Source organism: Oratosquilla oratoria, chromosome 24 (assembly GCF_046742065.1).
Source record: "Oratosquilla oratoria isolate Oo_2021 chromosome 24, ASM4674206v1, whole genome shotgun sequence".
Lineage (NCBI taxonomy): Eukaryota > Metazoa > Arthropoda > Malacostraca > Stomatopoda > Squillidae > Oratosquilla > Oratosquilla oratoria.
Window position 1 is genome coordinate 17,364,566 of NC_134800.1, and position 22,722 is coordinate 17,387,287.

The window sequence follows — 22,722 nt, forward strand, 5'->3', positions numbered from 1 at the left end:
GAGTGGGATGGTGAATTGTATATATCCATTGCCCCCAGGCCTCTCTTGGGGACCCACAACTCCCAGATGACCAGTAATACCCGCCAGGTTGGCTTATAATGTGTTGAGGTCAGGATTGAGCTGGAGTGGTATAATGTAGTATGTATTTATTATCTTCTGTGTGGTGATTACATCTGAGGCAATGTGCATTTGTGGCCAAGAGTATTCTATGTATTGTTTTAGAATTGGATGATGATCAGAACACAGTCATGCAGGTACAGTTCTTGCTTGTGGAAAGGATATCTTTTTAGGGCCGATATCTAGAGGAATTTGGAGTAAGGAGTGTGGTGGTTGGTTGGGAATGCTTATTTTGTGATGTGTATGTATTTTTGCATGGAGTAGGTGGTGGGTTGTAGTAGATACTATATTTATTTTCAAGTTCCTCTTTTTACACACTCCCAAACTCTAAGACCATCCTATGATCCAGCCACAAGCAGTATCATTTTCAAGCAGCAACTGGCTTGCTTCCTACTTCCACTGACTGGCTGTGTCAATCCTCTGCTACTCACCCTATACCTCCCATACCACCCCATCGACACATTGAATGGCCATGGTAATCTAACTGATCTTCGAATATAATGACAGACCCCTGTCCCCATATCGTCCATTATATTGAGGGTTTACTGTAATTTCTAATCCTACTAATTTCTAATACTGGATAAACTTCAGGATATAATGGATCTGTCCGGTATTTCCACCGAATGTAACGGACCTTCGGATGTAATGACAAACCTGTCCCCATATCGTCTTTTGTATTGAGGGCTTACTGTATGTACACACACACTTATACAGTGAGACCTCTCATTAACAGGCATTAATTAGCTGTGTTTACGGTGTTTTTGGTGGTGCTGTGTAGTGCGTGCAATCACTGCCACCCAAAAACCACTCCAAATCAACGGATTATTCACATCAACAGACACCGTTAGCCCCCCTTCAGTCCATTAATAAGAGGTATTACTGTATACAAATACACATGTGTATACACACACACATATACATACACAAATTCATTTAAGGTTAAAAATTTATATGTTTGGAAATAAAAAAAATATATAGATTAAGGTGGAGCTGTACATGAATTTAAGTCTAGGTACGTTAGAAAATTAGAAAATAGGAGGCAGGATCCAATGAGCATTGCTCCTTTCCTGTATACTACAATTAGGTAAATACACACACATCAAAAGGCTTGTTCCCCTTTATAAAGGAGGAGGTAGGCTGAGGCATACACCTACTCTTGCAACTCCAGTCATCAGCTATTTGTTTCCCTTCAATCTTGGCTCCTTGTAGAGGAAGGGTCACCTCTGCACCACATCCACAGGAGAGCACACAGCCTAGGCTGGTTCACCCCCACTGCTTTGTTCTCATGGCGACCTTCCCTTCTTGTTCCTTCATGTGAAAATAAAGAAAAAGGTAATTCCCTTTGGTCCTAATCAAATTATTGTCTATTCACAACCATTCTCCTCGTGTACCTAACTCTGGCCTTCTTCCCTTCCAAAGTGAGTCTTTTTAGTCGAGGCTTCCTTCACCCCAGCCATCCGTCTCATGCTCAGTCTTCCCCTCACAAGTTCACTGCTTCCACCTCTGCCTTCCAGTTGTTTTTTGTTGGTGATAAGGCCACAGATCTGCAAGAGAGACCATGGGCAATGGGTTGATTGATTGATTTGCTGATGGCACTGCATGTGACTGGGTCAGAGGGTAGTAAATCAGTTAGTGACGGAGTTTGGCAAAGTATGTGGTAGGAAGTTAAAACTAAATGTGAATAAACTCCATGTGATTAGATTTATGAGGGGTGAGGGTGGCAGTAAGTTGGAGAAAAGGAGGGTGGTTAGAGGAAGTGAATAGTTTTAAATATTTAGGGCCACATGTTGCAGGGAGTGAAGGAATGGGGATGGGAGGTAAACTGTAGTGAGGGAAATGAGTAGATATGGTTGACTTGAATTAAAAGTGTCGTGGTAAATAGGATTCTGGGGTGATTGTGCTTTTGACATTAGGGCAGAGAGTTGGAATTTATGGGAGGCAGAAAGGATGAATATGTTAGGGAAGTATGGTGGGGTTGTGAGAATGGATAGAATAAGGAAAGGAGTTGGTGGGGGGGGAAGGAGCTGGCAGATAGGTGTGGTGAAAGAACACTAGGATGGTTTAGGCACATGAAAAGAACAAGTGAGGAAGGATAGCAAAAAATGTGGAAGGGAGAGGTAGATGTAGGGGGAAGAGTGAAAATAAGGTGGATGGATGGAATTTCTCATCATCATAATTTCTATTTTCACACACGAGTTGAGAGCCTCACTGTTTAAGTGAAGTGACTGACCCTGGTGTGTCTTGTTGCACTGCTGACCTGGGCATTGTGTAGGGATGACCTTTCATCCTTGAGGAGCCAAGATGAAATGGAAGTGGGTGTATGCCTTGTTATACTACATCCCTTATAAGGGGGAAAAGGTTCTTGGTATGTAGATACAGGATTATATAGCATTTTGATCATTAAAGTACAGAATAATGAACAAGAACAACAATGTATACAAATCTACAACTGACTAGGGGGCGGTCACATAGTAGCAATAATCTTTAATTTTATATGTTAAGTGGGGGATTGTTTATGAAATGGTTAGGTGATTTTATGTCCACATAGAGCCTGTACCTCCATGAATGTTGATGGCTGGAGCTTTTTGAAATAAATGGCTTCCAGGATCTGCAGACAGTGTAGTATGGACAGCCAATTATTTTTATATTCTCCACTAGCTTTTTCTTTAGGGAGGCATTGTACATTTGTAAAGATGTCTTTTGGGCACCAGCTTGAAGGTGGCAAGTTAGTCATCTTGAGAGAAGCCCAGACAAAGCTTATGATCTTTTTACTGGCAGATGAATTCATAGATGATGTTACTTTACTGAATGGGTTATAGACACAACTCCAGTTATTTCAAAGGATAAGATACGAGGTTTTGAAATTGTGATAAATCTGAAGCTCCCACTTAGGGGTCAGTTGGTTGTGTACCACAGTCATCTCTCATGATTCTTTTATCAGTATAGTAAGCTGAGCTTATGATGGAAGATAGTTGTTAACCACTTCGGTGCGATGATAGGCATCATTAGGCATGAGTGGGTACATGAGGATGCTGCTGTTGGCATCTTGATTATATGTGTGTGTGTGTGGGGGGGGGGTGTACATGAGTTCACCCTGGATTCTGTGAACTGGTTTGATTACATTTTCTGTATTTATAATTACTCTAAATAAGAACAAGTAATACAGCAGTGACTATATTTCATAATGCGAGTAATGTGATGTAAATTACATTTGGCAGCTGATGCTGCACGTGAGAATTTGAGTCGTACTGAAGTGATTAAGGATTTCTCAAGGGAGTTGATGTTGCAATTTAATATTTTTTCACTTTATGTCTAATGCCTGAGCAACCTTGGGGAAGCATTTGTTAATCAGGACTGGTGGAGGCATTAAAATTCCTGATGAAGAAGAGGCCACATGGAACATGGTGTAACTGCCCTGTTTGCACGTAGACTGCAGGGCATTTCCTCCATGTCTTCTTCACTTGTCTTTAAAGATAGGCAGTAATGATAAATTTGTTTACCTCAGGCTTTACAGAGGTGTGTAATAAAGCAGTGAACCATCAGTGTATATTGTTCACTAGTTCAATTAAGGCAAGAGTGGTTAGTGAATGCATGGTGTAATTCTTGTAGGGGTTGCCAGTCACTTGCTTAAATGAAAATATCATTATATCTGCAAAAGGTATAGAGGTGGATTTCAAGACCCATAGTTTTTCCACCAAACCCATATAAAAGTTGGCAAAGCTTACTGAACAGACAAAAGAATTGTGGTACATGCTCTACCAACCCCAGAGATTAGTTGAGCTTCATATTTATTACAATAATATCATAACCTATCTTATTCTTTGAAATGCCTCTGAGTGTAACCCAGTCAAGAAAAAAAAAGTCATCCATGAATTCATCTACCCACACAGACTCAAACCTTTGTCCAGTTCCATGTAGGAAAGAGAATGATTTCTCTTCAGACAATTAACTTGCTACCTTCAAGCTGCACCAAAGAGACTTCTTTAAGGAATACACGATGCCTCCCTAACAAGAAAAATCCTAGTAGAGAATACGAAAATAATTTACTCATTATATGACAGTCAATATTTGGGAATCCTAGAGGTCCTTTATATCAGAGAGATAGCTCTAGCCGTCAACATTCGTGGAGTGCAGCCTCTGGCACTAGCTTCCATGTGTGTATATAAAATCACTCAGCCAAGTATTGCATGGAGTGCCATAGACATAAACCCCACTTGAAGTATATCTGGAGCTTTAAATATTGTCTTTGTTCACTACTCTGTACTTGAAAATGCTAAGCAGAGTAAATATTTGTAATATGCAATCATGAACTAGTGTAATCTTTTATTTCAACTCTTATGCAGAAAGATGCATCAAAAGATAGTCATCAATCAAGAAACTTCCTCAAGCAGCAGTCAATTTCTGACCAGTCAATCTCCATATCAGGGAGAAAGGTCCTTTTTTTATGAATACACATGCGCACACCATGTTATATACATGCATACCATAGAATACACCCCTTTACATATCTGAGTGGAAATAGATACCCATCCCACACCCATCCAAAACTTAATTTGTTGCCCCTCTTCTCTTAACACTTCATAGATAGTCATTACTGCCTCACCACACCTCATGTCAAATGCAGTGCAGGAAGACCGCACTTCCACTGTAACAGGAGCTGGCTTACTCCCACCTCTTCACTGTATGGTGGAACCTCCCCATTAGTTAAGAAAGAAGAATATATAGCAAAGAAGTACATTTTTGAGTAAATTTATTCAAAAACGATTGAAATATTAATGATGGCCATTTTTATATGAATGTGAAGTATTTAGGGGTCGCATGTGATGGAGAATGGAGGAGTGGTTGTAGAGGAGAATAACAAATTAAAGGAGGCAAGTGTCTGGAAAGAATGAAAATGTTAGGTGAAATAGGGGTATCGGGGTGAATGCATTGAGAGTTGGTTCAAGGAGTGATTGTACCCATGACGCTATAGAGCGGACTTGCAATGTAAGGGAGGCGTAGAGTGCTGAGGTGGTTTTTGTTTAAACAGGAAAGAACGAATTAGGAAAGACAAGCATTGAATCCTTGAGAGACTGAAAATGAGGCAGACATCTTTATCTAGAGTTTATAGTAAAGTCAAAGACCAGGTAAATCAACTATATGTTGCACATGTTTAAGCAGTGTTTTGAGATTTGGGAGTCCAGGTTATTTGAATATTAACATGAACAATTCATAGATTGAAAAGGTAACCTTGTTTTTATCCTAAATATTTGTTATAGTTTGTTATAGTTCGAGGGAATTGATGTACAGATCATCATTTACGAAGTTGTGCAAAAATTATCTTTATCTCTCATCTTAAAGCTGATTCGTGACTTATGTTTATTTAGAATGAAGGTGGTTATTATATGAAGGTGTCTTTCAATTAATTCAGATTTATTGGTCCAAAGGTGCCAAATTAATTCATTGTATTTGTGTGTGTGCGTGCAGTAATCCCTTCCATATCTGAAGTAATTGGGCTACCGTGTGTTCAGTTTTGGGGGATATTTACATGCATGAGGTGATATTACCACCACCACTCGAGTTCCCACTCTATCACTTGTATGATGAAATTTCAATTCAGAAGGAATGAAAGGGGTATACAGCACACAAATCGTGTAATAATGGCAAGGTTTGGATACAGGAGGGATTACAGTGTATGTATTTGTGTGTGTGTGTGTGTGTGTGCACACGCACGCACAACACTGAATGGGTCCCAGTGAACAGATACATTTTTATCAACCACAACACGCTTTAATCTGAAGCCATCAGCATCGGGAGACCCGCACCTCTACCGGTCTCCTGATGTTGATGGCTTAGAATCAGTGTTGTGGTTGATATATATATATATATATATATGTATATACATATGTATATATATATGTATGTATGTATATATATATGTATGTATATATGTATGTATATATATATGTATATGTATGTATGTATATACATATGTATATATATGTATGTATGTATATATATGTATGTATATATATACATATATATATATACACATATATATTAATGGACTGCATACATGTGTATATTTGTATAAATATATGTATATACATAAATTTTCTAGAGCAAAATGTAGTAGCTCATTTGTAAATCCCACTGTTAGAGTAAAAAAAAAAAATGAAAAAGATGAAAACCCTGTATATTTTGTCTGCCAATTGCAGGCATTGTAGGTAAGGTACAGTTGTTACAAAAGGGACTAAAGGTAAATATACACCCTCTACCAAGCGTGGACTTTTGGAATAAGATCTAAATAGCTATTGGGATAGGCCAAGTGACCTGGATTGAGGGTCGGGTGGGTGGTCAGAATGGAGATAATTGTTAACCAAAAATCTCAATTCTGAGCATGAAATTATGTCTGGAGACCAGTGTCCATTTCAGACATGAAAATTAGGCTGTTCTTCAATCATCAGTCAGCTGATTCAGTGATCTTCCTCTTGAATTCACAACAGAATTTGAATGACAGTTTGGCATTTCCCCACAAAATAGACTTGGAAAATGCCAAACTCTAATTCACATCTTTTACTCTTAACAGTGGGATTTTCGTGTGACATTTATGAACTTGGATTAAGACTCCAGTCTTTCCTTTTCCCACCCACATCAACATATATACCAGATATATATATATATGTATATATATATATATATATATATATATATATATATATATATAATATGTGTGTGTGTATGTATATGTAATTACAGTTAATATCAGTCAAAGAAGAAAAAAAATTGGAAATCAGGAATCTATATATTTTGAATGCTAACTGCAGTCCTCTTCAGTAGTATACACTCAAAGAGTATTGCAGATATCAGTCGAAATATATTGACTCCCAGTTTCCAATTTTTTCTTCTGCTCTGACTGGTATTAGTTGTGATTTATGAACGTGTTGCTACATTTTTCACTTGTGTATATGTATGTATATGTATACATTTACATATATACCAGAATGTGTGTGTATGTATATATATTTATATATAATTTATTTATTTTTATTGTTATTATTTTCTTTTCTTTTCTTTTCTTTGTTTCTGTAATAGTTTGATAGTGATAGTAATTATTACTTTGCCTCTGCCCAGACTGCGGGAAATGTGTTCATATCCAGCTCCAGGAATTTAAGATGGAGCAAAGTGCCGGTGCATATACAGCCGGTAAATTGAGGTTGTTTTTGTATGTGTGGGGTTATATGTATGTATACATAATAAATGTATATATACTATTGATATAATAATGAACACAAATATTTTTCTTGGTGTTGCTGCCTTTGGATCATGAAAAACTATAACTTTGCCTCTATTCATACAATAATGACTTCATTTATCTTTACTGATGGCCTAGTGCCTTTTGTGTTGCATGATTTCATATGTTGTACTGAAAGGTATGCTGGTCCACAGGTATGGCGTACCAGGAGCAGAACCGGACACTCTACGTTGGTAATTTGGACCAAAGTGTAACTGAAGATCTTGTTGTGGCGCTGTTTGGCCAGCTAGGAGAAGTACGAAGTGTCAAGATGTTTCGTGAGCCTACCACTGACCCGTACTGCTTTGTTGAATTTGGAGATCATATGACAGCTCTGAATGCTATCACAATGATGAACGATAAAGTCCTAAATAACCGTAAAATGAGGGTGGACTGGGCAACGGGTCAGGGTAACAAAAACAAATATACCAAGGTGGACACAAGTCGTCACCACCATGTGTATGTAGGAGATCTCAGTCCTGAAATAGATGAGCAGGCACTCAAAGAGGCCTTCCAGGTATTTGGAGAAATATCTGATTGTAAAGTAGTGAAGGATCCACAGTCATTTAAGTCTAGGGGGTATGGGTTTGTTGTATTCGTTAAGAAGATGGATGCAGAGACTGCTATCAATAACATGAATGGACAGTGGCTGGGTAGAAAGATGATCAAGACGAGATGGGCTACACGAAAGCCTGCAAATACACCAAATGACAACATGAAACCTGAACCAAAGAAGCTGTCATATGAAGAAGTTTACAATCAGACCACTCCCACTAATACAACTGTATTCTGTGGCGGATTGAAACAAGACATAACAGAAGACATGCTACAGAAAACTTTTCAACCTCATGGTGAAATAGAAAAAATAAAGATATTTAAAGACAAGGGTTATGCATTTATCAAATATACTAAAAAGGAGATGGCTTGTATGGCAATTGTGGAACTGCATAACACCAGTCTCAATGGGCAGATGATTAGGTGCTCATGGGGGAAGGACACTGGGGCAGAGAGTGGAGCCAACCCTGCTCATGATGTTACCAACAATGGAATGCCAAACAGTGGCATGCAGGGCTTCCCAGCAAATGGTCAAGGTTATCCCAACAGTCAGATGGGTCAGGTGGGCTACTGGCCATATTATCCTCAGCAAATGGGCTACAATCAGATGGGTTATAATCAATATTATGGCTACCAGCCCAATCCTGGATACATGTGGATGGGGTGGGGCCAGCAGGGATGGGGCCAGCCACCCCAGGGGGCTCCTGCAGCTCCTCAGGGCCAACCCCAGCAGTAGGAAGTGGTGGCGACGGCTTTGTCCAATGGAGGCAAGCAAGACTTGAAGCAGAAAAGGGTGTGGAGGCCAACACCTAAGCAACAACTACTACTGAGAAGTGCATCGCTAATATCCCTTCTGTAAGTGCAACAAAGACTTGAAGCCATTGTGTGCTGAGTGTATATACTGCAACACTTTACATAGGAAGTCATATAGCTCTACTTAATTTTTGTTTACTCTAAAAGCACTTTCAAGTAGTATTAGGTAAAGAGAAAAATCCTTTTTGTAAAGGAAAGTAATTTTGTAAAGTTTTATATGAGTAATATGCAAAAAAGTATTTTATACTATTTTCTGAATGTGACATAATGAAACTATTTCAAGGCATAAGGTAGGAACACCAATTGTACATAGAATTTTGTTGTGTAGGCTAAATATTTGACAGCCTGGTGTGGGAATGCACTGCTCTGATTATATGAGTGTTAGCCTTGTATAAGGCACAGCCACCACAGCCCAGGTAGGAGGAGCCGGGCTGAACAGTCTCTTGTTGCGCTGCATGCCGGGGTCTGCCCACTAGTCCCAGCGCCAGACCCTTGAGGTATTGCTCTCCCCTAGACTGTCGTCGTCCCCCACAGGGAACCACATTCCAGAAAGTAGGGGCTGGCATGGGATGCTCCCCCCTTTTCCCATTTTAGATAGAAATTTGGTTATTGCTCGGGTGACTTAATCTTGGGATAGCTTATTACAAGAGGTTTCTTCTTGTATAGTGATGAGAGACCCACTTAAAAGAATAAAGGAGTGGTATGTAGATCAACACTGGTATTGTCATTGGAGATTTCCTTTCTGTGGATACGGAACAGTTAGCCCGTGTGCAAAGTTGGTGTGGGGTGGTCTGCGTAGGGCCTTTGTCGCAGAGAAAGTGGCTCACCTCTCTCTCCTCTCATTGCAGGGTGGCTGTGTTGCCTTGTTGTGCTTTTTAGTGCAACATTGCAGGTCAGTGGGTCTCATGTTTGTACTTCATGACTTTGTTTTTATTTTTATTTTTTTTATTTCCTCCTCATAGTACAAGCCCTGCTATATCCCATGCACAGTTCACAGGGTTGCTTCACACTACATTTTCTCATCCACTGAGTTTTGTATTTGCAGTGGTGGGAAATCCACCATTTCCCTCCTTTTCTTTTTGTATATATACCTAAATATACATATATACTTTATTTTCATTTTTCTTGATTGCCTAGCTGTGTTGATTTTGGGATGAGGCTATGGGTGCAGGAAGCAGGAGGATTGCGTCCAGTTGTGGTGCTGAACCTTTGCTCGTGTCCTCAGTCTTGTAGTGAAGGGCTAACTTGTTCTGTGTATGGGAGTGTAGCTGCAACAGCAAAAGATTCCAAGGCTTTTGCTGGACAGGGTCATACTACTTCTACTACTACTACTACTACTACTACTACTACTACTACTACTTGTCTTGCATTTACTTGGACAGGTAAGACTAAGGATTTTACAGTTCTGTTACTACTGAATTGCCAAAAGCGTGTAATGTGTGGTAGTGTACAAACGAGGCCGGACACCCTGTCAACAAGAGGGAGAGAGGTATGTCCTGTGACCGTTTTATTATTCTATTGGGTGTTCCTCCAAGTCAAGACCCTATCGTCCCAAGCTGAGCCAACCCCTAGGCCCCACCCGCACCCTCCAGGACCAACAAGGCAGGAAAAGTTGTTGTTGTTGTTGTTGTTGTGCTTTCTTAGGATTGATAGGCACCTTGGAAACAAAAGAAATTAAGGAACTAAACATCAGACTTGATTGTGCTCTAGAAGAGAAGTAAAACTACTAGTATTAGAAGCATCTCAACTGCCTACCACTTTCCACCATGGTAAGTGATGAGGATTTGCCATTTATGGACGTCGTGTGACTTGGAGTCAGACAGAAATAAATAGAAAATAAAAAAATTGGCTGTAGGTAGAATTTTGATGCAGAGTATTATTCAAAAGGTTTGTGTGTAATTTCATGTCCATACTATTGATCAGTTTATGTAGAGTATAGCATAATTTTGTCAAATTTTCACATTGATAGGAAAGGCTGTGAGAGATTGGTTGAATATTTACTACTTTGGTGTAATTTGAAATGAAATAAAATACTTAAACCTCAAGTGATGCCTATTTGACATCAGTGGTCACTTGTTAGAAGAGGCCAAACATCCTGTTGGGTCTGTGGGATGTACCTTGCAATTCACCCCTTGTTGGTTCATATCTGTCCATGCTTGTCATTTGCAAGGTCTTGGAATCTTTGGATATGCATGCTGATTCACCAAGCAGTGTTAATATTTTATTTCCCTAAAGCTGAGGAAAACCTCTTTAGGCATTTAATTTTGGTACTGATTATTTCTAGTTAAATACAGGAGACGTAACTCAAGCATATAGAGTTGTTATTTTTCTCCTACACCCAAGAAGTTGTATATACAGGACAACATTCCATCAGGACCAGATTCAGCTTGCCCATGTGGATGATGGGGATGACTTACTGCATCAGTAAGGGTATCAACGTTGTAGTCAATGTAGATTAGTTATGATATATAAACCGAAGTGCAATAATAAAGGTGTGAAACTTGAAAGTTGTCATTTATCTAGCATTGCATATGATAGTGAAGAAAAACTATAGTGGTTCCTAGAGTTAAAAACACCCATGCATGTTTTTGGAATTGTGAAATAAACAAGTCAGATTGGTAGCTGATGATTTTGCACAATAGAAAATTAGAGGATCTTGAAGTATAATGAGTTGGCCCTGTATGTTGGAAGCATTTGTTGATATCATTGGCAGTGCAGTTCAGCACATAACTAGTTATTGGTGTCTTGTTTTATATTTTCATAGATAAGCAGATACTTTATCTTTGTGTTAGGAATGATCTTGTCTTTTCTCTCTGACTCTTCATTAATACATATAAGCAACACTGCTCCCAGATATTGAATTGACTCAGTTTCTTGGTTTAATCCAAAACTAGCTTTTCTAGAGTTCCTTACATTATGCATTTAAAAACTTCTTGCCCAGGTTGGCTAAGGAGCCTGAAGACCTCTTGCAGTCTCTATATAACCTTTATACAAAGCAGGAATCAGATACACTAATTCAGACATCAGTAAAATGTCTCGAGCATCATGAGCAACCCTACTCATATTTTATTGTGTGTGTGTGTATGTATGTATATATATATATAATTTCACCCCCCCCTCTACAGTGGGCTTGAGATAGTTAAATAAGATGGAGAAAAGTGGCAGGTGAGCCAGTTGTTTGTTGACAACACTGCTTGTGGCAGGGCCAGAGGGGTTATGGCAGTGACTGAGTTTGGGAAGGTATGCAATAGGAGAAGTTGAAAGTAAATGTGGGTAAAAGGTGATAAGATGTACAAGTATAGAGGGCAGACAGTTGGAAGTAAGTCTTAAAGGAGAGAAGTAGGAGGAAGTGACTAGTTTTAAGTATGTGGGGGTCATATGTTGCAGGTAAATTGTACATTGAGAGAAGTAAATAAATCTTGAGGGATTAACAGTTGTAATGAAAAATGGGCACCTGGGAATGAATGCAGATGAGATATAAAGGGATGGTTGTCCCAATAATACTGTATGGGGCAGAGACTTGGGACTTTAAAGAGAGGCAGAGAGAACTAAATGTGTAAGGGCTACAAAGTTGGTTAGAGTGAGAAATGCGGGGAGCAGGGGTAGAAAAGGAGATGGCAGATAGGACAGATGAAAGGTTATTGGCATAGTTTGGACACATCGAAAGAATGAGTGAAGAGATTTGTAAAAGAGGTGGTTGGAGTGAACTTGAGGACGAAATGGATGGATAGAGTGAAAGCTTGTGAGCAAAAGGGGAATGTGTTGAGCAAAGATAGGGATGAGTGGAGAATGGCTATACTTGAATGTACTGTAGATGATTTTGTGAAGCAAGGAAGGAAGTAGGGATTGGTTGTGTGTGAATATTTTGATGCAGCCTGAAGGGATTTCTCCCCATCTTTTCCATTTTGCACACAAGGGGATGGAGAGGGGATAGGGTTGCCAATTAAGTGAAATGGCCTTGCAGTGTATATACTGTCTTGCTGCATTACTTCTGACCTAGGGTAGTGGGCTGGATACAGGGATGACATTCATTCACAAGAAGCTGAGATGAGGAGGAAAGGGTGGTGGATCAAAGTGGGTATATGCCTTTTGACTAGGGTACCTCCCTTATAAGGGGGGAAAAGCCTTTGGTGTGTGTGTGTATACATATATAACTGCAGTAAACCATAAAGGAATATTATAGATTATAGACTTAGCACATTTGTCTATTCAGACATCTTCAGGTACATAGAAGAAACTAAAGCATGGTAAAGGTAATGAAGTAGCGAACATTCATATAGAAATTTCTCCCCATGACCTATAGTTCCTATTTCTGAGCTATGGGTGTTGGGCCATCACACTCTTAATTATAGAATTGTCCAATTTGTACAATCCTTGGCTTATATTTAAGTTGACAAATGTATGCTTTATTAGACTGGATTCTATTATGTTTCTATTAAAGTGTGACATGACAATATCTTTAACACCCTTCCAATTGATACAATGACTGGAATCCCTTAGATGAACAATTAATGTATTGGACATTGTCCAATTCTGACCTTATATTTATGTTTAATTCTTTTTGGGGATTGAAAAATAATGAAGTAAACATTTGGGAAATGGATGCTAAGAGGAGATTGTATGAAGGAGTGATTGTGCCAGCAGCACTGTATGGGGCATAAATATGGAACATAAGCGAGGAAGAGTTTAAATGTATTTGAGATGAAATGCCTGAGAAGTATGGTAGGGGTTACTAGGTTGGATAGAGTGAGAAATAAGGAGAGCTGGGGTGGAAAAGGAGTTGAGAGATAGGGTTGTTGAAAGTGTGTTGGGATGGGTTGGACACATGGAAAGAATGAGAAGAAAGATTAGTAAAAGTTGTGTGGAAGATAGAGGTGATGGGGATGAAAATGAGGGGTTGACTAAGGATGGGATGGATGGATGGGGTGAAAGGGGCATTAGGAGAGGTAAATGTCTGTTGAGGAAGGAAGAAAAGTCGAGATAGGCGTGAGTGAAGCATGGTTGTGTATGAATGTAGCTGTGATGCATAGAAGGGAGTGGGTGGGGGATTGGGGGGGATGAGGGAGTGTGTATGAATGATTTGATGCAGCCCAAAGGGATTTCTCCATTTGTTTCTCCATGAGGGTAGGGAGGTCACTGATTAAATGAAGCAGCTTTGCTGTGGATGTACTGTCTTGGTGCATTGCTTCTGACCCAAGGCAGTGGGCAAGATGCAGGGATAATATGTCATCATCCAGGAGAAGCCAAGGAAAGGAGGAGGGAGGGGTGGTGAATTGGAGTGGAGTATGTGGGGATGAAATGGATAGGAGGGGATTGACATTGGCTTCTTCCCTTGTAATGATATATGTATGTATTCTTACTTTTCCAGTCTTACCAATATAGAAAGGTACAAAGAAAAAAGAAAAGCAAAACCTGAAATAAAAGAGGGCAGATGTTAAAAGGGGAGGAGTGACTGAAAATTTTGAAAGTAATAGAAATTATCTGGAAGTGCAGAGTATTTAATAGTTGCTAAATGTGGAGGATAATATGGGGGGACTGGTGGTAGCAGTGGAAGACACTAAGAAAATAGTGATGAGGAAAATGGAGGAGAAATAAGATGATGAGGCGTAAGTAATTATTGATATTATGAGAGCAGATAAGGCACCTGGGTTAGATTGGTGTCATGCAGTTTCAGAAGAATGGAGGTACAGTATCAGTGGACTGGCTGGAGAGGATTGAGTATGTCTGAGGGTCGAGTGCTTGAGGAGTGCCTGTATAGTTTCATTTTGCAAGAGAAAATGGAAGAAATGTGAGTAGTTTTAGAGGGATTGGTTTTTTATTGTAGCTGGGAAGCTTATGGGAGGGTTTTAATTGAGAAATAGCAGAGGAACAGTGTGGGGTTAGGAAAGGTAAGAGTTGTGTGGCTCAGATTTTTGTGGTGAGATATGTGAGAAAGCTATAGGAAAAGGTAAGGATGTGTTTTGGGTCTGGAATTTGAAAAGGTTTATGATAAGGTGGACAAAAGGTGTAGGAGGTTTTGTAGATGTGTGGGATTAGGGGGAAAGCTGTTAAGGATAGTCAAGAGTTTTTACAAGAGTAATAGAACCCATGATAGAAGTAGAAATGGAGAAAGTGAGTGGTTTGAGGTAAAGGTGGGACTGTGTAAGGGACATGTCATGTCACCATAGTTGTTCACTGTACATGGATGGGTTGGTGTGGCAAGGCTAATGGGCAGGTTATTGTAAATGGTTAAAGAAAAGGAGAAAAGTAGGAGGTGAGCCTGTTTGTACTTGTGGCAGTATCAGAGGGGGGATTAAGGAAGTTATTGGTAGAGTTTGGAAAGATAAGCAATGGGAAAAAGTTGAAAGTAAAAGCAAAGTGATGGGATGTACAAGGGGAGAGGATGGCAACAATCTGGAAGTAAGTCTTATAGGAGAGAGGCTGGAGGAAGTGGCTAGTTTTAGGTACTTGGTGCATGTGGCAGGAAAGGAAGGAGTGGAGGTAACTTATAGATTAAGAGAAGCAAATAAATATCTTAGGGGGTTAAAAAGAATGAGAAATGGTTATTTGGAAATTGATGTAGAGAGGAAATTTTATGTAGGGGTGATTATGCCGACAGGTCTGTATGATGCAGACATGAAATTTGAGAGGCAGAGAGAAGCTGTTAAATGTGTTTGAGATGAAGTGCAAGAAGTATAGGCTACAAGGTTGGATGGAGTGAGAAATGCTTTGAGGAGGAGAGGGGGGTGGAAAAGGTGATGAAAGAGTATTTGAGATAGTTTGGACTCATGAAAAGAATGAGTGAAGAAAGATTAGTTTGAGAGGTGTGGAAGGCTGAGGTGGATGGGGTGAATATGAGGGGGGCAACCAAGGATGAGATTGATGGATGGGGTGAAAGGGGCATTAAGAAAGAGAGGAATGTCTGTTGAGCAAGGAAGGGAGGAGGCAAGAGATAGGGGTGAGTGAAGAATGGCTGTGTATAGATGATACTGTGATGCAAGGGAGTGGTTATGTGTGAATGATGTATTGACAGCCCAAAAGGATTTCTCTCCATCTTCAGTTTTTCTGCATAAGGGGACAGGGAAAGGGGTGATTAGTCAAATGAAGTGTACTTGCTGTGTCTTATTGCATTGATTCTGATCCAGGGTAGTGTGCAGGATACAGGAATGACCTGTCATCCATGAGGAGCTAAGATGAGAGGAAGGAAAGAGTGGTGGATGGGAGTGGGTAGCCTTTTGATTTTTGGCTACCTCCCTGGTAAGGAGGAAAAAGCCCTTAGTATATGTATGTACCAATAAGGCATCTGTCACATTCTTTACATGGAATTGAATATATGCATCCTTCCTCGTTTTCAGGGGAGTTTTTAACTGAAAGTTATTTGTATTTGAGTTTTCATGAAAGTGGCAGTTGCAGACAAGATTGACGAGTTAAACACCATATGAGGACGGAGCCTTTATTTATACTTGAAAAAGCTGTAATAAGCGAAACGTCATACCAATAAAGGCTCCGTCCTCATATGGTGTATTTGAGTTACCTCATATTCTTAAGAATGAGGCAGTTTGACAAAATTCTTGTGGAAATGGAGAACATCACTATACTTGGGCACCCTACTTATGAATATATGTACTCCTATTTTTTTCTGTCTATACCTTAAAGATGTCTGAATAAACAAAAAGGCTTGATCTATAAGCAATTATTTTCTTTAGTGGGTTTTTGCTTAGGATTGTACATCTTATTTTTCCTGCATATACATATTTCATGGCAAGCACTGTTGGGGTGAAAAATACATAAATACATATACCAAGGCTTTTTCCCCCTTACAAGGGAGGTAGCCAAAAAGGAAAAGGCATAAAATCATTCCCACCCATTCCAAGTAAAGGGTGAAAAATAAGTATAGAAATGGAAAATCTATATATGATACCGGTGTCTTTTGGCATGATTGTAAACGTTCACATTATATTCCAGTTGTTTTTGTATGTATGTATTTATATATTCCTTTAGATGTACAAAGTAAAATGACAGTGTTACTTTAGCATTATACAGCTTTTGCTGTGCTCTTTATATATTTTTTAATGTATTTTGTCAGGGCCACTTCTTTTATAAAGGGAAAAGCCCTTGGAATATAGATTTTTATTACTCTGGGTAGTTCCAAAGAACATGCCAAATTAGTGTACATGACATTGCATTCAGTCTGGGAACAAGAAGAAAGGCAGTTTGTGATTTATTCCGGTATATGCAGTTGACACATTTGGGTAGCTTAGTGCCTGCTCCAAATTGGTTTGTGTGTCTGCTCTTGGGAGAGCTTGCTTAAGAGCAGGCATGCAAACCAATTAGGATCAACCACAAAGCCACCTGACTTGCCAGCTATGAGAAGTACATACGTCATGAACCTAGCCATTCTGCTAGTTAAGATGAAAGCAGGTAAGGCACATGGGTTGGATGGGCTATGTGGAGAGTATTTGAAAAAGGGAGGTACAGTGATGGTGGACTGGGTGGTAAGGTTGTCTAATGTCTAAAAGAGGTTAGAGTGCCGGAGGACTGGAGGAGTGACTGTATAATTCTGCTTTACAAGGGAGAAGTGGGCAAATGTGAGTGTAGTAGTTTCAGAGGGATTAGTTTGTTGAGTAGTAGGGAAGACTTGGAGGGCTTTGATTGAGAGGATTAGGAGAGGAACCGTGTGGTTTTAGGAAAGGTGTTGTGTGGCTCAGGATTTTGTGGTAAAGCATATATGTGAGAGCTTTAGGAAATGTAAGGATTTTTTTGTGGGGGGGGGGGCTTTATGGATTTGGAAAAGGCTTAACAGTGTAGACAGGAAGGCACTGTGGGAGGAAAAGATGTTAAGAGCAGTCAAGAGTTTTTGAGAGTAGTAGAGCCTGTGTGACTAGGCTTGATAGAGTGAGAAACTGAGATGAAGAGAGTGGGGATGGAAAAGGAGTTGGGAGATAGGGTTGATGAAAGAGTAATGGGATAGATTGGACACAAGGAAAGAATGAGTGAAGAAAGATTAGTAAAAGGTGGAGGAAGCGAACATGAGGGGCGACCAAGAAAGATGGATGGATGGGGTAAAAGGGGCATTGGGAAAGAGGTGAATGTCTTGAGGAAGGGAGAAGACAGAAGATTGGGGGTGAGTGGAGAATGGTGTAAGGATGATGCTGTGATGTATGGAAGGGATGGGGGGGGAGTATGTGTGAATGATGTTTTGATGCACCTGAGAGGGATTTCTCGTCTTTCTGCATGGGGGGGGGGGGCAGCAATTAATTGAAGTGGCCTTGCTGTGGATGAGCTTCTGACCCAGGGCAGTGGGTGAGATGCATCCAGGAAGAGCCAAGAAAAGAGGGAGGGAGGGAGAGGTGGTGAATGGGAGTGGAATATTTGGGGATGAAATGGGTGGGAGTGTATTTATGCCGTTGACTTTGTCTACCTCCCTTGTAAGGGGGAAAAAAGCTGCTGGTATATGTATACACACACACACACACATAAATATATGCACACATGTATATATGTGTGTATGTATAATATATATACACATACACATGCATATATATGACATGATTTTAGTGTTCATGTCACTAAAGGGGATAGATTACATTGATAGAAGAGATCTGATTAAAGATAGGGCTTTGAGATAATAGAGGTAAATTAAGAAAGACCACATGTTGAAAGGATGTGAAGAAATGCAGTTTTCCATATAGATATGTTGAATAGCATAGGTTATAGAACCCAAGCTCAAACAATACACGAGTTCAAATCTGAATATGATAATTGAAAATCAGAGATATAGATTAAATTTGAACTAGTTATGTTAGAAAAGTAGAGAATAGGAGACCGGACCCAGTGAGTGTTGCTCCTTTCATATGTGCTACAATTGGGTAAATGCACGTACATATGTATGTATGAATATATACACATACTACCACCAGAATTTTTTTTGGCCTACCCAGTTATTAGCATAGAAAAAGGATACCAATTTATTTTGAATTCCTCCTATGTGTCTTTGTACATACCACTTCCTGTAATAGTTTGTAATCCCCTTGGCTTTAATCACCATGCTGAGGCATTTAGACATGCTGTAGAAAAGTTTGATGAAGCAATCTAGAGATCTGTTCTTCAGCCATGAAGTTTGATTTTGTCCTTTAGGTGGTTAAGGGAGGTTGACTAGGATGTGGCAAGCTTCCTTTATATGGCTTGCCAATATAATTCTCAATAGTGTTGAGGTCAGGCAAGTTGAGGAACAATCCAGAACATTGATATTGTGATCAACAAGTAAATGTCGTTTTCCTTGCCTTATGGCATGGTGCAGTCTTGCATAAAAGTGGTGCAGCGCAGTAAGTGATCATTGAAGATGCTGACATAATGATCAGTGTTATTAAAGACTTGGAAGATGCTTTCATCATACCATATAACCTACACCCACTGCTGTAGTGTCCAATTTTTATATTATATACATATACCAACAGGTTTTCCCCCTATATAAGGTAGTCAAAGGCATAAATCCACTCCTACACATTTCATCCCCACATACTCCACTTCCATTCACTTCCCCTTCCTCCCTCTTTCCTTGCTCCCGGATGACGGGTCATCCCAGCATCTTGCCCACTGCCCTGGTTCAGAAGTAATGTAGCAAGAGACTACATCCATTGCAAAGCTGTAAGCTGGGAAACTTAAGGTCTTTTTGTATGGTGGAAAATGGAAGAGTTTCCAGCAGCTTGGTGTGAAATTTTTTCAGATGTGAGTATGTCAAATGAGGGTTCATGGCCACTTACCTTCTTAGGTATTCTGGCACTTCGGAAGTTTTCCATAGCTTACCAAGGATATGTTTTAGGATGGAACAAAGTTTGGCAGGAGCCTACATGCATCTGCAAGCAGGCACATAAATATACTGGTCTCAAACTGTCAGGAAATAAATTTAGTTTGGAAGTGGGTGGAAACAAATTCACAAACTAGTTAATGAATGGAATAAACTTCCTGAAGAGGTGGTGCAATGTAGTTCAGTTTGAAGCTTTAAGATAAACATGTAAGCAAGATGCTGTAATGACTGCCATTTATTTTATATTTGTTTATTTTTGTTTATTATTTGCTTGATTTTCATTTATTATTTACCTGTTTGTTTATTATTGAAGTATACCTATGCATTTATTTATTTATTTTTATTCATTTATTTACCATTATATTTTTTTCGCATCTGACCTAGTTATGGACCAAAAGCTCTCCTGTCGGCATGCTCCACCTTTGAATGAGCGCAAATTTCTATCCTGGAGACATTATCCTGCTCCCTCTTCTTCATTAGAAAAAAAACAAACCTCAACAAAACAACATGCAATCATAGGCACTAGAGGTTGTAACACTACACACCCTCTCTCAAATATGTTATGTGTGACACTGAATGGCTTACCAGCAGCAACAGTGATGAAAAGATGACAGACAAGTTGACAGATACCAACGGCTAGAAAAATATTACTGCATAGAGGTAGAAATCCAATATAACGGTACACTTTTTCCATCCTAATAACTGGGTAGGTCCCAAGAAATTTTGAAGTTTATATATAATATATAATTTGCCTCATTTTCTTTTCTCTCCTCACCATTTTTCAAGGGAATGACAGAGCATCCAGGGTGTTCATCCCTTCAGTATGAGGATAATACACTTGCAGATCACAATAGAAATAACTAAGAACATCCTTCCAGGGGGACTAGGCCCGTCTCCAGACTTTCCATCATGGAGGAAGGCTAATTGTTGCCTTGCTTCCTTGTGGTGGCCACCTGAGATGAACTTCCACTGGGAAGGCCATGCAGTATGGAGTAGAGATTGATATTAATATAGTCAATGATTCAGAACTTTCACTACACATAAGGGGAGCAAAAGTTAACTTCAGATATTTGTCTCAAGGCCTTGCAACAAACTAAGTGAACAGCAAAGGACGAATAGATCTGTTGCTATTTGTTTGTCCATGGAACTACTTCTCATCTTCCTACAATGAAAAAAGTAACAGGTGTGTGAGGTGAGACTTAGGAGGATTGTTCATAGAAAAGGAGGACCAACTGCTGATTCATCATCTTCAGTTGGTGCTTTCTGGGACCTACGGCCATTTAGGGGTTGCCAGGGTAAGGCAGCAGCTGAAATTGAAAATATATTCAGTCACCATTAATCTTCTCCAATATAGAACAGACCATCCTTCCAACTACAACCATAAGTCATTTGACAATGGTACATGATAGGTGTCAGATGATGATCTTGGGAAGCTCATAGTTAAAACCTACATGGTAGGTGGTGTAAACCACAACTGAACAGCAATGTTCCCTCTAATTTTTTGCTGTGTGTGCAGAAATTTCCTTGTGTGCAAATTTGCCTTTTGAAAAGTGTGTGTGTGTACCCATGGCGGCAAAGTAATTTTGTTTGCAATGAAAGCACTAGAGTTAGAAGGGGGGAGAAGCAATTATTTGTTTGACAGTTGGTAAATTACCATTTTTCAGATGATTTACAAGTTCATAATTGGGTGGAACTATATTGAATGGATTTTGATATTTGAAAACCTTGTGTGTGCACATTTTTTTCTTTTGTGTGTGTTAGTTGTAAAACGTGCGAGTGCACACGTGCACAGCTTAGAGGGAACATTGCTGAACAGTCCTCTGGATCCACTCAGTTCATCCCACATTGGGTGATGGGGCTAGAAATGGTGCCTCCCTAAACCTAATATGGCTGGGGAATAACCCCAGCAGAGGACATAAAAATAACCACAACAGGCTTTCTGAAACCATAGTCCCTATTTTGGAGCAAATAGGGACTGTGGTTTTGGGAAGGCTGTTGTTATTAACAGACCCAAGCACCATTGAGTAACTACAACTCTGATCATATCAATATATTGTATTCTTTAGTCTACTCAGCCCTGCTAGCCACTAGCTTCACCCATACTAAGACAGTAGACCCTGATCTCAAGAAGAGTCAAAACCCTAACAGCTCTGGCAGACCCCAATTCAAACAATTTAAACATAAAATGAAAAATAGCCCTAACCAGATCTACAGTCACACTTCTCACCAGCTGGAAAAAATGCAAATATATACCATGCTTCTATATCAACAACACACCCAAGTTTATTGGCACGATATATCAACACCATTCAAACAACACATTACAAACATAAAGACTAAATGCACACCTAGACTTAATGCACCGAAATGAATCATAGGTACAACATTTGGACCAAACAGAAAAACTAATACTGCAGTATACAAACAATGTATGTGCTCAGTGATGAATTATGCGAAGCCTGCATGGGCCCTTAATCGGACTGAGACACTTCAACAGCCTGACCATACGAAACGGACAATTACAGGCTGTGCAAATACAACACCTACAGGCCATCGACACTATGAAACTAAAGTCCTCAAAGTCAATGATCTCCTTGACATGAAAGGTACACAAACAATTGCCACAACCTCCACAGAGCACACCCACTACACTAGCAGAATACCCACATGCCAAGAAACATCAAAATGACACCCAAATACCTCTCCTCCACAGCCACCAGAAATATACCCATAGTCATATCACTCACTGCTCCATAAACAAACTGAAAGACAACACATAGCTGCATGTCAGGCCCCTGATATATATGTATCTCAGATCTCCCCCCCCCCAAAAAAAAAAAAAAATGAATAAAAAAAAAAAAAGAGACAGGGTCCATCTGGCCAGACTGCCACGTGACCACCATCCAGCACTTTAAGCTACCCTAAGAGGCTGGAAGACTGCATCACAGGTAACTGTCTAGGATGCAACACTTCCTTATACTATACAACACATCATGGAAGACTGCATTGCACACAATCGTGCATGCCAACAACCCAGTATTCATTGCAAAGGATTAGTGGGAAAACCTATTTCAGCTGTCCTATTTCTTAGGGAGATGGGACTGCTTGGCTAGACAGTCTAGGGGACTACAACAACATAACATTTACCTTATGTGGGAGTAGTTGTAATCCACCACTA

At 39.7% G+C, this 22,722-nt stretch overlaps 1 protein-coding gene across 6 annotated transcripts in view; it reads left to right on the forward strand.

Annotated features, from left to right (window-relative positions):
- The window catches only part of LOC143038485 (cytotoxic granule-associated RNA binding protein tiar-1-like), a 32,563-nt gene extending 21,492 nt beyond the window's left edge, over positions 1-11,071 (forward strand). For 4 of the 6 annotated variants that reach the window (XM_076207722.1, XM_076207724.1, XM_076207726.1 and 1 more), the window contains 2 exons: positions 7,231-7,302; positions 7,546-11,071. In XM_076207722.1, the coding sequence (XP_076063837.1) occupies positions 7,231-7,302; positions 7,546-8,681 (1,208 nt within the window). In that variant the 3' untranslated portion in view covers positions 8,682-11,071. Of the gene's footprint in view, positions 1-7,191; positions 7,303-7,545 lie in introns of all 6 variants that reach the window. The other 2 variants (XM_076207725.1, XM_076207727.1) reach the window with 2 other exon arrangements.
- The last annotated feature ends 11,651 nt before the right edge of the window (positions 11,072-22,722 follow it).